A 16,593-nucleotide genomic window follows, 5' to 3' on the forward strand; every position below is an offset into this window, starting at 1 on the left:
GGAAGGAGGGGGCAGAGTCAGGGCGGGGGAGGGCGCGAGCCCTTCTGGGCTCCGGAGCCTTTGCTTGTTTGTCCAGTGTCCCGACCTAACATTGGTCGGGACGCGGGACAAACAAGCAAATATCGGGACAGTCCTGATAAAATCGGGATGTCTGGTCACCCTAATTTATACTTCACTTAATGATACTTGAAATTTTGCAGGAAGAACTCAGTGATGCAGTGGGATTTTCCAGAGTCATTCATGCCATTGCTAATTCTGTAAGTTAACCAACATGTTGTTGTTTTTTGTTCCCCCCCCCCCCCCAAATATATACCTTTAGTTTTCAGCTGAGGCCTGGCCTAACATGAGTAATTAACACCTGGAGGGAGGCCTCATTACTTGGAGGATAGGATTAGACAGGTAAACAGATCATCAGGCTGAAAGCAGAACTTTTGTGCTAAATAAGATAAGTAAATAGGTCAGTAGGCTAAAAAAACAGAATGTCTGAGCCAGGTAAGGTAAGAGGGAGAACATCCAGGGAACCATTTACTAGCAATGGACAAGATTAATTAGGAATGCAGAGAAGAGGTCAAGCATCAACAATTTGTAGACACAGCATGCTGCACAGGGATTGTTTTTTGCAAAGTAATCAAGCCAATACAAAAATGTGATCTCATTGCATTTACTATACATGACATGTGTAAATGTATCAGAAGGGAGAGGGTTTCTGTGTACATTTGGAGGTGTGATATACCCTGCATCCACCTCCCTGTTTTTGTTTGATAAGCTCAGTGTAGTTTTGCTATATGGCAAATAAAGGAACCTTAGTGATTTAAATCTGGACTCGAACAGAGTTTTTTAGATCCTAGAGAACTGAATGAAGTGTTCTGGATAAGCCGAGTGGAAAAGTCTCCGAGTCCCAACGTAGTTAACAGTAAAAAGTTGATAATTCACATAGAGTATGAGGTCCATTACTACTAAATTGTACAAATAAGCAAATACTAATGAAGTATGACTCAAATGTATGTAACTTTAGAGCCCCGCACGGATACAAAATTTATATCCTTGGATCTGAAGTGCATATGTGCGGACCTGCTGTGCTCTATCAGGAACCACAACAGTGATAGCACAGCATGTGGGGCTGCCTTATGGGAGTATGCAAGCTGCTTGCACACGCTAGTGTGACCAGGGCAGCTGCCAGTGAGCCTGGTGCCTGTCCCTGTGGCCAGGGCTGGGGATGGTACATCCATGCCAGAGGTGCTGTCTGGGTGGGGTGCTGGCTCCTGTGAGCGGCGGCCCAACATGCTGTTGCTTTTGCTGTTGCCGTTCCTAGTAGAGCCCTGCAGCTCCATGGATATCAATTTTTTATCCATGCAGGGCTCTAATTGACTTACATTATCAAGTTTAATTAAGATTTTTGGTTATGGCAATGCTTTGATATAAAATAGGTGTAGTGTACCCTTTTTTAAAAGTCTTTAGTAATATGAGATTTCACTACACCTATTCATTAGATCTTTTTAAAAGTGAATAATACCAATTTCTTATAGATTTTGAGTCATTTCCTTTTTTTCAAAAAGGACATAGCTCTTGTTTTGACTGTAACCACAAGGTAAAAAGCATAACCACAGTAAGAAAAAGATCAACAGGGTCTGCTTACTTTCTACCTAAATATTCAAAATTGGTTTTTAAATGGTTTCGCTATGCTCTAGGACAGGACTCATTGTGTTTGTACAGTGCCTGCACAATAGCCCCCTCCCCTCTTCTTATTGGCACTGCCACTGTATTATCAGATACTTGAACTGTAAAGAATATGCTTGTGATTCAGTATGGTAGTTTGAAAACTGAGTGAAACTGCGCCAGAGCCATTTCCGTAACCTATTTTGTATACAGTAGTTTGAAATGTCATTCACACGTATAATGGACTCTTTCTTTAGGGCAAACTTGTTGTTGGACACAACATGCTACTGGATGTCATGCACACGATCCACCAGTTTTACTGTCCCCTACCTGAAGTAAGTGGCCTTGTCAGTCTTCAGCTAATTAGAAAATGTATCCTGAAATTTGAAGTAATTCATCTGAAATCTATTGTGGATGGAAACTTACTAGGGGCTGTTGAACAAACTAAAATAGAATCTTTGAAATGCTATTAGAAATCTGTGTGCTCTCTGGAGATACTGGCCCATAGTTCATCAGTTTTCTTAAACCCTCTACTAGGGAGAGTTTGCAGTTAGGGCTGAAATTATCTCCATCATCGATTTGGTAACTGTATCTTTGCATGAAATGCCGCAGTAAGAGATGCAACGAGAGATGCAAATAAGGGGAATTTCCCACACCTAGCCATTCTTTTTAGTTGACAGATCTCAGGAACCTTCCCAGATTTGGAACAAACTGATAAATTCACCAGTAATTTGAAATCTCAGGACCAGATGGTAATCACCTGAAGGAACTCAAACATGAAATTGCAGAACTGCTTACTGTGATATATAAACTATTGCTTAAATTAGCCTCTATCAGAAGACTGGTGGATAGCTAATATAATGCTGATGTTTAAAAAAAAGGCTCCAGAGGCCATCCTGACAATTACAGGCCTGTAAGCCTAACTTCAGTAGTACACAAATTGGTTGAAACTATAGTAAAGAATAGAATGATCAGATACAGAGATGAACAAAATATGTTGAAGAGTCAGTCAGGCTTTTGTAAGGGGAAATCCTGCCTCACCAATCTATTCGAATTCTGGGTCAATTAGGGTGACTAGATAGCAAGTGTGAAAAATTGGGATGGGGATGGGGGTAATAGGCGCCTATATAAGACAAAGCTCCAAGTATCAGGACTGTCCCTATAAAATCGGGACATCTGGTCACCCTAGGGTCAACAAATGTGGACAAGGATCCAGTGGCTATAGTGTACTTGGACTTCCAGAAAGCCTTTGACAAGGTCTCTCACCAAAGACTCTTAAGTAAAGTAAACAGTCATGGGATGAGAGGAAAGGTCCTGTCATTGATCAGTAACTCATTAAAAGGTAGGAATAAATCGTCAGATTTCACAGTGGAAAGAGGTCAATAGCGGGGTCCTCCAAGTATCTATACTGTGACGAGTGATGTTCAATACAGTCATGAATGATCTGGAAAAAGAGGTGAACAACGAGGTGGCAAAATTTGCAGCTGATACTAAGTTACTCAAGACAGTTAAGTCCAAAGTTGAGTGCAAAGAGTTAGAAAGGGATCTCACAAAATAGGGTGACTGGGCAACAAAATGGCAGATGAAATGCAATGTAGATAAATGCAAAGTCATGCACATTGGAAAACATAATCCCAACTATACATACAAAATGATGGGGTCAAAAGTAGCTGTTGCCACTCAAGGAAAAGATCTTGGAGTCTTTGTGGATAGTTCTCTGAAAACATCTCCTCAAAGTGGAGCAGCAGTTAAAATGGTGAGGATTCAGGGTATTAAATGTATGTTCTTGAAACACGTACATTGAGTACAAATAAAAATCAACTCTAGTATGTGACTTTATGTACTATAGCATCTCTAACTGCATACCTCAATCACTTTTAAAAGCTTTTGTCCTGAAAGCTTTAAAATTTCAACCCATGTATAATTGGGCATATGTCCTTATTGTCCTTGAGCTATTTTTAATTGAGACTTGACTATAAAACTAAACCTTTATTAAGTGACTGTAATTGGAAACCTAGTCTGACTAAATATATGTTACATTCATCCTTTAGCCTTTATAATCCCATATCACTAAGTATTTACAGTGCAGGAAAGCTAATTGGAAATGGCAGTTTCCTATGGAGCATGAATAATGCTAAAGAAGAGTATAATTATTAAAGGGCAGAATTGCCTTCAGTGATCAGGAGTTGCAATGCTCTATGGCAGTGGAAAATTTAAGTTGTAGGAAATCAAGTTTTAAGTTCAGTTTCAGAAAAAGGAAAACTAGGAAGTCAATATTGTACTTGCAGCTCTTGGCCTTCAGTGCTGCTTCAGTAGTTGACTGGGTAATTAGGTGCATTATACTGGTTTCTTTTAAAAAAATTCCTTACTTTTTATGTCTTAACAAGGCCTCTAGCGTTAATGGAAGTGTTTTACTTTCCTCTGCTGTGTTTTAAAAATAAAGTTCTCTTCTGTGATGTTTGCTAGAAGCTGAGTTGTGATATGGAGATGACATGAAATCTAACGACAGAAGTTGGGGGATAAAATCAAATTGATTATAAGGATGGGAATTGCAGTACTGAAATATTGGAGGAGGAGGGTGTTCTGATTATTTAAGAAGTCCTAATCTACTAGCCTGGCCTTTGTTTGTGCAAGGTGGGTAAGGGTACAGTAGTAGTCTTTGAGGAAGCAAGAGATTTGATTGGAGAGGGGTCACTTGTGTCCTGTACAGTCATCATCATCTTTGAGGCTTTTTCATTGAGGCTGCGTGCAAGACTTGGCTATTAGATGTGGGGGAAGTGGGTTGAGGCTTGTTTGAACTATGTTGGCACATAGGCAAATAGGGAGTCACTTGCTCAAGAAACCATCTTCAGACAGGGGTGTAACATGTCCTTTTTAGTTATTAAAGTGCAGGTCAGGCTGCTGTCACTGCTTCTGAAGTCCTCAGATTTTGGCCAATGTAGTTATTATGGTGTAGGCTGATTTTCTTTACTTACTCCTACAAATGATCAAGGATCTACACCCTTTGATGCTGTTGAGTCATTCAGAAGTTGTCACTTGCAGGTTGCGTTAGCCCTCTTTCCCTGTGGAAATGGGGAGATCCAGAATCCAAGGCCATCATGAAGGTATTTCGGCTTCTGTTATGGAAGAAGGTTGGCAGCTGAGAGAGAAGGGGCTGAGTCAGTTAGGACTTGTATTTGTGGTAGGGATTTTCAGGCACTGGGAAGAGTGAGTAGTGACTGATGATCTGGGGATCACCCAGACAGGCCTCCCTTGTAACTTTGGGTGTCTTAATGCTGTGCTGCTATGGCTCAGAGACCTGACACTAGTAGCCAGCCGACAAACAAAGACTCAGCCTGGCTTCCACCAGTTTAATTACTCCTTGCAGGGTGACTCCAACAGCCCTTCTGGTCCTGAGCCTCTCCAAATTTGTCTAACCTGAGTTCTGAACCACCAGATACTAGTACTCTTCCCTTCTGGTTCATCACCCCTAAAAGTGTGGAAACAGTCTTCAGTTATCATCTCACTTTAGCAGAGACACTCCATGCAGTTTGCACACCAGAGATCTGCTTGGGATAAAAATAAACAACATTTATTTAATAAAATAATCTCAGACTCAAAGATGAAATAGTAAGGAAAAAGCAAACAAGTTAGGGAATGTAAACATGAAGATGCAACTTCATGCTTTACATTTCTATATTGGATAAATTCCTTTTTCTAATACAAACTTACCTTTTGCCTTTGAACAGTTTCCCAGCTTGCCCCCTAGCCTTAGGTGATGATATCGTATGTTCACAGGCAGCGCCCCTGTCCCTTCTGCTGTTGAGACTGTCTCTCAGTTCAGTGCTTTTTCACTTCAAACCCCGCTTTCCCTTTTAATACGGCTTGCAGTTTTTTCCGCCCTGACTATGGTAATTCATTGTTTCTCAGAACAGGGGAAATTCCCTTTTATTTGGTAGCTGGGGTCTCAGTGTCTTCCCATTAACTGTAATGGTACATTATTTGTCTTTTCCTGGGTTGTACGATGGATGGTTACTTGTCTGCTTTGAGGTGTATTTGAAATTGTAGTACATATCATGAGCATAGTATTCTATATACATATATTCATAATCAGTCTGTATACATATTTCAGACCATCAAGTGCAGAACATTACAGGTTTTTATAAAAGACATTATTCAACATATTTTTGTACACAATAACATTGTATACAACCTGTCGATTCAGTTGCTTACTCTGTGAGGTTCAGACCCCCTGTTCTCTTCTTGGAGTGTCTGAGCCCTGATTGTCACACCCCCTTTGTGAGTTTGATGGAGCTGTCTACTGGTGTCAGGGCTCTGAGCCATAGCAGCATAACATGAAGGCAACTCATGGCTGCAGGACAGGTGATGACAGAACCCCTTACTGATCAGGGTGATCCCCAGAACATCACAGTGACTTCTTCCCTTCTGCCCCCTCATAAGGGTTTTAGCTGGATTACTTACCCCTCCTCGTTGGGCATAGAGTGGGGTTCTGGTATACATCTCTGCTGCAAAGAGTGGACTCTTCACCTCTATTAGCAGATTCACTGTAATTTCTGTGTGAATACAGAGGATGGGTTTTCTCAACCTTCCCCAGAAGCCCCAGGTGACCATCTGTTCATATGCTTCATTGGCTCAAAGAGTTAATGTTTAAGAGACTGAGTTGGACTTCCACAAACCCCTTCTAAGAAAGGGCCAATGACTTAAAAAGCGTTTCATTAGTAAAATATCTTCTGAAAATGAACATTCAATTAATTCTCTACTATGAAATATATAAGAAATACTTAATAATTTTTTCAGTTTTCTGTAGTTGATTAGCTCTAATATCAGACAAAATATAGAGGCTGCCATTGTTAGTATGATAAATTGGGATGGGAAGAGCATCCGCTTCTAATGGAAAGTGGCTTTGGGTTATACCAAACTTCTTCAGGTTAAAAGTTTCTGCTCATCTTCTGTAGCAGCCTTTTCAATTATCTTTGCATAGCAGAATATTGGAGATGGGTGGCAGAAGGTTTAGGTGAAAAAACAGTGACAAGCTAAACGGTTATAATCCTATAAAAACTGTGTGAGAGGAGGCATTCAAAGAGTGTAACCAAGCATGCTTCGATCTTGAATAGAAAACAATACAGTCATTTGATCTTACTTTAGAAATCTTAGTGTATAAAAGAGTTGGAACCTCTTGATCAATATCTATTTCAGGGTAGTAGAATACCTTATGAATTTTATGCTGTTCAGGTTTGATAGTAACAAAACTTTGTTTTGAATTTTAGGACCTAAGTGAGTTTAAGGAGTTAGCGGCATGTGTCTTTCCCAGGTAGGCTCATCTTCAAATTACAATTGAGCAGTTTTTTTCACTGATATCAACTGTCAAATTCCAGTTATCTTCTTGGCTAAATTAAGCATAAAATTATGGTTGTGACTCGTATCACAATTTGCAGTGATTTAAGAACAATTTAGTTTAAAAATAATCTTACTGTCTGCATTTTAATTCATATTTATGACATTGCTGATTGCATCGCCCTTGTCAGAATACTTCTTAGCCAAAGAGAAGCCTTTACAAAAAAATCTTTGTATGAAAATTATTGTTGTGAACCCCGATTGAATCGGGAACAATGTTCATTTGCTATTAATGTTACTAGCTTCAGGCTTTTATCAGGCTTAGTTTGTTGACTTTTTCTAGTGGACATAGCTCAGTTCTAATGCTCCCTGAAGATCTGTGTTAATGATTTTCAGCATCTTAATGTTGTTGTTTACCACTGAATAAAACAAAATATCCTTGAGTGTTTGGCAAAATTGTTTATAAAAGCAAAACATTTTATTCTTACCTCTTAAATTTCATTTTTAGACTATTGGATACTAAACTGATGGCAAGTACGCAACCTTTTAAGGTAACTTACAAATGTAAATAACTATAGTCTAATCTTTTTGTGTGTGTTTTTAAATGAGTACTGAAATACAAATAATATTTTACTAGAGGACAACCGATAATAGAATGTTGCATTTATAAATACTACCTCTGTTGTAGCAGGATGACTTCATACTGTTGTAAAAACTTTCTCATTTAACCCTTCTAAAACTACAGTAAATGAGCTTTAAAATAACAAATTATAATACTTTTAAAATTCCATTCTTTCATTGTAAAATCTCTACTAGATGGCTGGTCTTGAGCAGTTAGCTTTGGGTCCTGGACAAATGTAAAGTTCTTAATTGACTCTGCCGAAACTAATCTTCTACTATTTCTATTGTGAGATAATACAAGAAAATGTCTGAATTATCCATCATGATTTTCCTTGAACTCTGGGAGCACCGTTCCTGCAGTCCTTACTTGGGTAACTATCCTCTCAATCAACAGGACTTTTGCCTGAGTAGAACTCTGGGTTTTTGAGTCCAAGGTGCATCATTTTTGTTTAGACTCATTTGACTGTTCAAACGTAATTTTAACAAGAGTTTTTTAAAATGTCAGTTGAACAGAGTATTCGGTTAAGTTTAATTTAATGCTGTGTTTGTACCACAGTTGCTGGATTTTATATCCATGGTAATACTAAACTATTGATTTTGAATGTAGGATTTCATCATAGCCAAATTGTATCTGTATAGTAAAATTCAATTTTTTAGGTATAGCTATAAGAATTAGTTTCCCTATCTTATATACACAAAATAGGCAAATTAACCGCGTGTGTGTGTACACACGGTTAATTTGCCTATTTTGTTTATATAAGATAGGGAAACTAATTCTTATAGCTATATCTAAAAAATTGAATAACAATTCAAAATGTTTCATAAATGGAACAATATTTGTAGGACCAATATCTTTAAGGTAGTATTAACTTTCTAGGCACACAAGCTCTTGCAGTACATGTGATCTGTACCAGAACAATATGGGGCACTAAAGGGAAAAAAACCCTATTTAATTCATAATTATGAATAAGAAATATGGGCAGTTAGCTATATTTTTGTCCTGTTCTAAGTGGGCTGCAAATATTAACTTCTGCATATGTTATGTATTAACTTGGTGTCCTCTAAATTCGAAAAGCATACTACTTTTAGTGTTTAAAATGTGGTTCTAATTAATGAGACTGGTAGAATGGTTTTGCTTTGTGAATAACAGTTGTTGCATCCTGAATTGTCTGTCTACTTGTGGACCTCTTCTTCAGGGGTGAAAGTAACTTAAATGACTTACGCGGAGCAGCTGGGGTCCTGTGCAAGGCAGGGTGGGGGGGCAGCTCTGGGCCTCCAGAAGGGACAGGGCCTCGGGTGGAGGGGGCAGGGCTGGGGCCAAAATCCCCCAGCCAGCTTTTCAGCGCTGCCCGGCTGGCGCCACCCGAGGCTCCAGAAATGATTTAAAGGGCCTGGGGCTTCGGTTGCTGACGTGGTAGCAGCAGCGGTGCTGGGAACCCTGGGCTCTTTAAATTGCCAGGCCCCAGGGTAGTTGCCCCTTTTGTCCTCCCCCATCAGCGGCCCTGCCATTATGGTTGGCACTTTCTTGCCAGTACGCCAGACCGGACCAGACCGGCTTACTTTCACCTCTGCTCTTCTCACATTCATGACAGCAAATATTAGGTCCTGCAAGTTGCTTGCTCATCTGGATACTAAAGCCCTAGAGTTTTGCAAACTCTCCGTCTTCAGCTTTTAGAAGTTTCCAACTGGAAGTGAGCTGTAGCTCACTTAAAGCTAATATTTAAATAAATTTGTTAGTCTTTAGGTGCCACATACTTCAGTGATATTTGCTTTGGAATTTTTACAGACTAACATGGCTGCTACTCTGAGAAATGTTATTTGTGTACATGTCTTGTGCATCTAATTGAGGTTTTTGGATGCCAGTGCAACAAATATTCTGAGCTTGACCACTGGGTTGAAAATTATTTGGCAGGTTCTTAATATAGTTTTTAAAGACAGTAGTACTTGTTTATCTTGTTTTTCAGCTCTTGTGGCTAAAACTTTTGTTCTCAGAATAGGTCTGTCTGAGGTAGTGCTAGTGCAAACTTTCCCATCCTGTTCTACCCATGTAGCTTTACACTGGATGGATGGCCACTGTGAGTGAGGGTATTCCAGACTCTGTCCATTTTGGTTCTTGGCTTCTGGTGATTGTCTTCAAACATAAGAGTTAAACTCAAACCACAAAATTATTACATATATTGTAGATAGCTGAAGTTGTAAAACGATAGCGCAGCTGAATAGGGAGAACTAAGTTCTGCTGACTTCCAGTGGTTATCACCGTGAGCAAGTTGCTGCCTCTTTCTCTCTTTGTACAATGGAGAGACTAATGGTGTTATAAGTACAAAGTATTTAGTGACCCAAATAATGAGTTAGACTAGATTGTCTTTTTATTTCAGATTTAAGAATCTTTGTGTAATGTGTCAATGACTACTTTTGTAATATTGAATAAAGCTAGTCAACTAAGCTAATGCGTAAGATTTGCTAACTCTAATAAATCAGACACTATATAACAGTGTAACTAAACTGTTAGTCTATTCCCATTGCTTGGCTACCCCATTAAGCAACAGTACACCTTGTTGTGTATTCTTTACTATTTGTTTTAAAAAAAAAAACCTCACCAGCTCAAGTACCAATATTTTTGGTCAGTTATATCCTTTCTGGGCAAGAGGTGCTCAGTTCCAATTCCATAACCTGCTGTAAACCTTGGTTTTTGTGAATTGCTGTTTGTGCTCCTTTTTCAGTAGGGGGCCAGATTTTAGATAAGAACTGTGCCTCAGTATTGATTTTGCTGTTTTTTTAGGTTCCCAGAGCCTAAGTTGCTTTTGATAAAAATAGTGTAATTGTAACAATTGTTTGCATGTAACATTAAACTTGAGTTGGAACAAACTGTTCATTCCAGGACTTTAGAGTTTGGAACTGGATTGTGTATAGCTCTGTAGAGCGCACAGGCTGGCGGTACTAAATCCCAAATGTTACCTCTGATGCATATGATTTCAATATATGGGAAAATGCATTTGGCATTGATGTCCTCACATACTGTGCCTTATGTTTCTAGGAAATTATTAACAACACATCCCTTGCAGAACTGGAAAAGCGTTTAAAAAAGATTCCATTCAACCCTCCTGAAGTTGGTAAGGATGCATAAAAGCGTTTGTCCCATGGCCCTAAATTACGTGCTAGGTTTCCTCTTTCGCAGAACAGTTTGATATGCTGATTGCTTGGTTTGGGATGTAAAATGGTCTATTTCTAAATTAAATGGTGTTTAAACTCCATTTAGTATTGCCAGTGGGTTACATATATGCAATACTATTTGTGATCATTATTCTTTGTGGTTTTAGGCATTATACGTCAGCTTTATTTTGAGTGAAGTAGAATAGTAATTCTTGAATGAACAGCTGTTCTGTCACTGTACTGATGGCATTTGTTCTGTAGCTTAGGTTTTGGTGAATAATTTCTGCTATGTCTCAAATTAAGCCAAGTTGTAAGTACTTTACTCTAAAAGCTCTTATTTAAATAATTACCACTAGTACTTAGCTGAACTCTGAAAAAAAAAATACAGTAGTAACTAGATCCCATGCTAACTTTTAGAATGTAATTAAGTACTGTGGAGCTGTATCACTTTTTATAAGGCAGTGGCATGAAAGAAGGGATGTTAAATGATCAGAAGGGACAGACTGGTTTTAACATTCTGGAATGGAGTGTACGAATTGCTGATACAGAAAGGGGAAAAACCATTGGGCAGTGTAACATGTTAAAAGGCAGGAGGAGAGGGTCTCTTGTCTTAAGCAATACAGATGTTTTTGAATTACTCTGTTTAGCATTCTAAATAAGTGCATTAGCTATGCATAGTTTAATAAACTTGGGTGGCTTCAAGAAAGGAAATAATAATCCAGAGGCTTTCTGACTTCCATTTGTAATAATCATTCTATTAACCAACTGGCAGGAGGTGCTGGTGCACACAGCATAGTTTCCTACTTCCCCATATGTAGTTTTCACAATGTATTCACTGTAGCCTCTTCGAACTTGGGGATGGGACAACTTGGCCTCTCCCTGGTGAACTCTTTTACCTGATGTAGTACCAAATGATTGTATGAAATCATATTAATTTTGCTACTTGTCGGATTCTGCATCAAAATTTGGTGGATATGTTAACATTAATCACTTGTAGAGAATGACTACTGTAAAGTTTGATATTGCCATAGACATGGGTCAGAACTTTCAAGGCAAAGATGGTTTAAAGTTATTGAAATACTTCTGTCAATTGTTTGATTTATGGAGAAATGTGTTTGTGGGTATGCATTGTGGCGTTAAAAGGATAACTTGATTTAAACTCAGCTCAAACAGGTTAATCGAACCTGTTAGGTGGTGGTAACATTTTTTCTTAGAAATATACTCTTTCGAGAGAGACTGTTTTTGACTGTGAAACATTGGCATACTTATGTGTTAGTGCTGTGTAACTTTTTTGTAGATTTTTAAACTTAAATATGCTAAGAATTTTGAATCATGGTTAGACACTGGAAAAATACTAGATACTAGTCAGCTTATTTTGTTACATATAGTTAGGCTTCCTTTACATATGGCTAAAATACTATATTATTACAGCTGTTTATGTCCCTGTTGTAAATATTGGGGTGTACTTCATAGCTATATTCATTCATCACTTTTGCTGCGGAAAAGACTCCTTAATTGTAATAATGTGAATATAACTAAGCTTGACCTTCGTTTCCACTGTGTGAACTTAAGTTTGATTGGTTTAAGCAGCTGTTTCTCTCCTTCTAGTCCCATTTCCCCTCCAAAAAATTGCTTGAACTGTTCAGATGTCTTTCTACAGACTGGGAAATTAAGTATTAAAGGCTACACAATCCTAATGTTGGGGGCTTGTGGGGTGGGAGTAAATTGACTGTCAATGGGACTTAGGCTTTCTAAATATTTTAGGGCTAAACTTTTAAAAAGTATTTAGGCGCTTAAAAATGCAGTTAGGTGCTTAGTGGGATTTTCAGAATGCCACAAGGTACTTATTTACATATTTAGGTATTTAAGTATCTTTAATGTGGCCCTAAGTCACCTTTGGAAATAGGATTTAGATGCTGAAGTCACTTTGGCATTTTTGAAAAAATGTAGTCAATTACACGCTGTATATGTCATGTGTTGCAGAGGAGTCCGAAGAAATAAGCTGATGACTAATCCTGTTCCCATTGTTTCAATGGAAGTTTGACTGCTAAAGTGGAAGTATGGTCCAGAATATCTCTGGATGAGAAGGGCTGAGAGACTAGTGCTACAATTTTTGACTCAATGAGGATAGGAATGGTTCCTAGAAGCCTTATCCTGTCAATGAAGCTTTAAATTGCTTGTAATTTGTAAAACTTACTACGTTATCCATAGTGCATTATGCACTTGCCGCAAATGTAAGTTTCTGGTTAAATGTAACTTCCACTTCCATGATACCCTTAGGTAAACATGACTTTTCCTTCTTCAGAAAGTGCAGAAGGCTTTCCAAGTTATGACACAGCTTCTGAACAACTTCATGAAGCAGGATATGATGCTTACATAACAGGACTGTGTTTCATCTCCATGGCTAACTACCTAGGTACTATATTTTTTTTTCCCCCAAAACTTTTCCTCCATGCTCTGTTTCACTGCATGTGATATGCTGAATTTCTTCTTTGTTTGTTAGGTTCATTTCTCAGTCCTCCGAAAAATCATGTATCTGCTAGATCAAAACTCATTGAACCCTTTTTTAACAAGTAAGTAATCACTGTACATTACAAAACCTGCTATAATCTGAAGGTGGAGCTGAAAATCCTAGCCTCAGTTTAAACTAATCACTTGTATTTTCTTTACATTTAAAATTCCCTAGTGGCATATCTTATTCATATTAAGAATTTCATAAAGTGTTGGTATTGGGAGTTAAAAACTCCCATATGTTCATTCAGTATTGTTTCTGAGCAGGGAGATGCCTGCTAACTTGCTCAAGAGAGCATGGTAGGGATTACGTTAAAACTGTGTGTCTCTAGCTCCATTGTTATTCTCGGTATTGAGATATATATTTTTGTTAGTTAGCAAACGTTTGCATAGTCCTAAGGAATAATCAGTGAGGAAAATAACTCTGATTTAGATGTTTCTATAGTTCGTAAGGCAAGGTTAGGTATTATAGATTTAGTGTGAGCAATAATTAAGCTTGTTGCTACACTGATTTAAAAAAAAAGAGAGAGAGCGAGAGATGTAGCCTAGAAGTATGTCCAAAGGATCCAGAGTGGTATTTTTGATGCAGCTTTTTCTTTAAGTGGACCAGAATCTTAATATCTGTGACATTTAAGATATCAGGCAATAAACTTTTAAATAAGTTACATTGAATTTTCAGAATAAATTCATAGGATCTTAAATTCACAACATTTTTTATTTCTGGATTAGATATTCATGAAGATCTTAAAGATTAAATTAACAAAGAATCCTGTGGCACCTTATAGACTAACAGATGTTTTGCAGCATGAGCTTTCGTGGGTGAATACCCACTTCTTCGGATGCAAGGGTTTTTTGTGCATGTTTCTGATACTTTGATTATTCATAGTCTTTCCTTATGTTTCTGAAGTTAGAATAATCTTACATGATGGCATGTGAACACAGTAAGGTTATGATGGGGAATCTCTTAACAGAGGTTTAGTGACGGTTGTAAACTGAAGACTGCCACATTTTGGAAAGAAATAGCCAAATCTGCAAACTGTCACTTTATTGGAGATAATATTGAAGGCATGTTAAGCTAAGTCACAAAGAAACTTAGGGGCATCAGCACTCCTGATTTTTTTTGGCACTTACAAAATCACTGAGATTCACAAAACTTGAGTTAGGTGCCCTATACAATGAGGGAATGGGGGGAGAGCCTCCTGAGAGTGGGTTTCACAAAAGACAGCATGGTGGCGGCTCCTTGCCTAAACTAGCCAATGGGAGATGCCAAGGTGTGGTTTTCATCCTACACCCTGTACCTCAAAGATAGGCGTGCCTAAATTTGGGCTGCAGGGAGGTGCCTTCCTACGTTGGGATTCTCAGCTGCACACCCTTGCTTGACATTAGGCACCTATGCCATTTTATCAAGAAGCTGAGAGGGAGGGGAAGGAGGAGGACCTCCCTCATAACTTTTATCTCAGTGGTTAGGATACTCACTGGGGATATGGGAGACCCCTGGTTCATGCCCCTCCCACCACCTGAGCGGAAGAAGGGATTTGAACAGGGATATGCCACTTTTCATGTGAGTAAATAATCACTGGGCAATAGGATATTGTGATGTGTGTGTGGCTCCCTCAGTCTCTCTGAAAGCGTTTCACTGTGAATAAATAATGAAAGTGTCATTGGGAGCAAGGATAAATCATTTAGTGGACTAGTGGTTAGAGCACTCGGGAGGTAGTAGACCTGCTCCAATGACTTTACTTGTCCATAGTAGAACAGCGTCATCAGGTAGGACAGAAGGAGCCCCACACCAGAATATCCTACAGCCGAATGGTTAGGATGCTCACCAGAGAGGTAGTATATCCCTTTTCAGATCTCTTGTCCTGCTCAGTTAGAGGGCTGAGGTGGGTAGGGAGCCTTGAATCAGGGTTCTCCCACATCCAGTGTGAGTACCTGAATCACTGGGCTAAAAGTTATGAGGGAGGTAGCCATCCCATCCCAGATGTTTTATGTAAGCTTGCCTATAGGGTTCCGATCTGCTAGGTGAGGTTTGCATGCTTACCAGCTCAGCCCCGTAGGCAAATTAGGAGGAGGAACCCCTCTTTTCTCCTGGCTTGTGAATGGCTCTGGAACTCATGCATCTGGATGCCTGGCATCGGGCTGTATTGTGCATGCTCAGAGGCAGAAACAGAGACACCTAGAACTTTTACTGAAAAAAATGTAGGTGCTTGCAGACTGCAGGTGCCTGCAGGATTTGGCAACAGCTGAGTGATGGTTTGGTGAATCCCAGTAGTTGCCCGAAGTGGCAGCTCCTTAAGTCCTTTTGTGACTCTAGCCCATTAAGTAGACTTTTAAAATCCCCCTTATCAGTTCTCTACCATTTAAAAAAGGCTATTTTATCTGATGATTTTGTAAGTTCTTCCATTATCTATGATATACTAGTGACTGAAAAGTGTAGATTAGTGATCAACTGGAATTCAACACCACTCTTATTGCATATATTCAGTTGAGTAACTGAGAGCTGGCTGCAGCATTGATCAGTCTAATCTCATTTAATCTTGTGATACATCTCACTCTAAAGTTATATGTATTTTGAGAGGTTATTCAATACATGACATTAACACGTTCGTTCACTCACTCCCAGTAGCTGTAGATAAAAACACTTTTTTACAGAAATTCCAAGAGTGTCATTATATTCTTCATAATATACTGAAACTGATTAAAAGTGTCTATGGTCTTGTTAGACTTGGAGATCTCTGCCACAAATATATATGGATTGAGAGAATTCCAAGTTAGTAATAAATGAAATTTTAACACTTAAAACTAAAACATCCTTAACAAAGAGGCTCTGTTGAGTCTTCTAAAGAAACTACAAATCAGAAATTTCTAAAATACTGGGCTCGAAGCAACCACGCTGATGAATTTGTTAGCTTGAGAACCCAGACTGATAGTAAATCTATTTTTCTGTTTGTAACATTTTCCTGATATCAAAGAATTTCAGTTTTTGGGAAATGTAGGATAGAGTATGTAAAAGTTATATATAGTTACTCTAGTAGTTAGAGTGGGATTGGAGGAGATGGGTTATGGGCTCCACCACTGACTTGTCTCAGTTTCCTATTTGTAACATAGGAATACTTTGTGAACCTATCACATAGGGATGTTGAGGCACTTTAACACACTCTTCCCAGTACTAAGAGTTATCACTTCTATTGCAATTTTCATTCAAAGATCTTAAAGAAGGCTTCCTCCAAATGCAAAAAGGACTGGAAAACACTCCATAAGATGTATAGAGAGGACATTCTTTCTCCTTGTGACTTCCTGCATTAGCTATTGACTGTAAAT

General features: G+C 38.7%; 1 protein-coding gene across 3 annotated transcripts in view; it reads left to right on the top strand.

The window, feature by feature from the left end:
* PARN (poly(A)-specific ribonuclease) overlaps positions 1-16,593 on the top strand; it is a 158,316-nt gene that overhangs the window by 17,343 nt on the left and 124,380 nt on the right. For all 3 annotated transcript variants that reach the window (XM_039491475.1, XM_039491473.1, XM_039491474.1), the window contains exons 12-18: positions 201-257; positions 1,914-1,991; positions 6,924-6,967; positions 7,499-7,541; positions 10,646-10,721; positions 13,067-13,177; positions 13,265-13,334. In XM_039491475.1, the coding sequence (XP_039347409.1) occupies positions 201-257; positions 1,914-1,991; positions 6,924-6,967; positions 7,499-7,541; positions 10,646-10,721; positions 13,067-13,177; positions 13,265-13,334 (479 nt within the window). The remainder of the gene's footprint in view (positions 1-200; positions 258-1,913; positions 1,992-6,923; positions 6,968-7,498; positions 7,542-10,645; positions 10,722-13,066; positions 13,178-13,264; positions 13,335-16,593) is intronic.

This window comes from Mauremys reevesii, linkage group 10 (assembly GCF_016161935.1).
Source record: "Mauremys reevesii isolate NIE-2019 linkage group 10, ASM1616193v1, whole genome shotgun sequence".
Lineage (NCBI taxonomy): Eukaryota > Metazoa > Chordata > Testudines > Geoemydidae > Mauremys > Mauremys reevesii.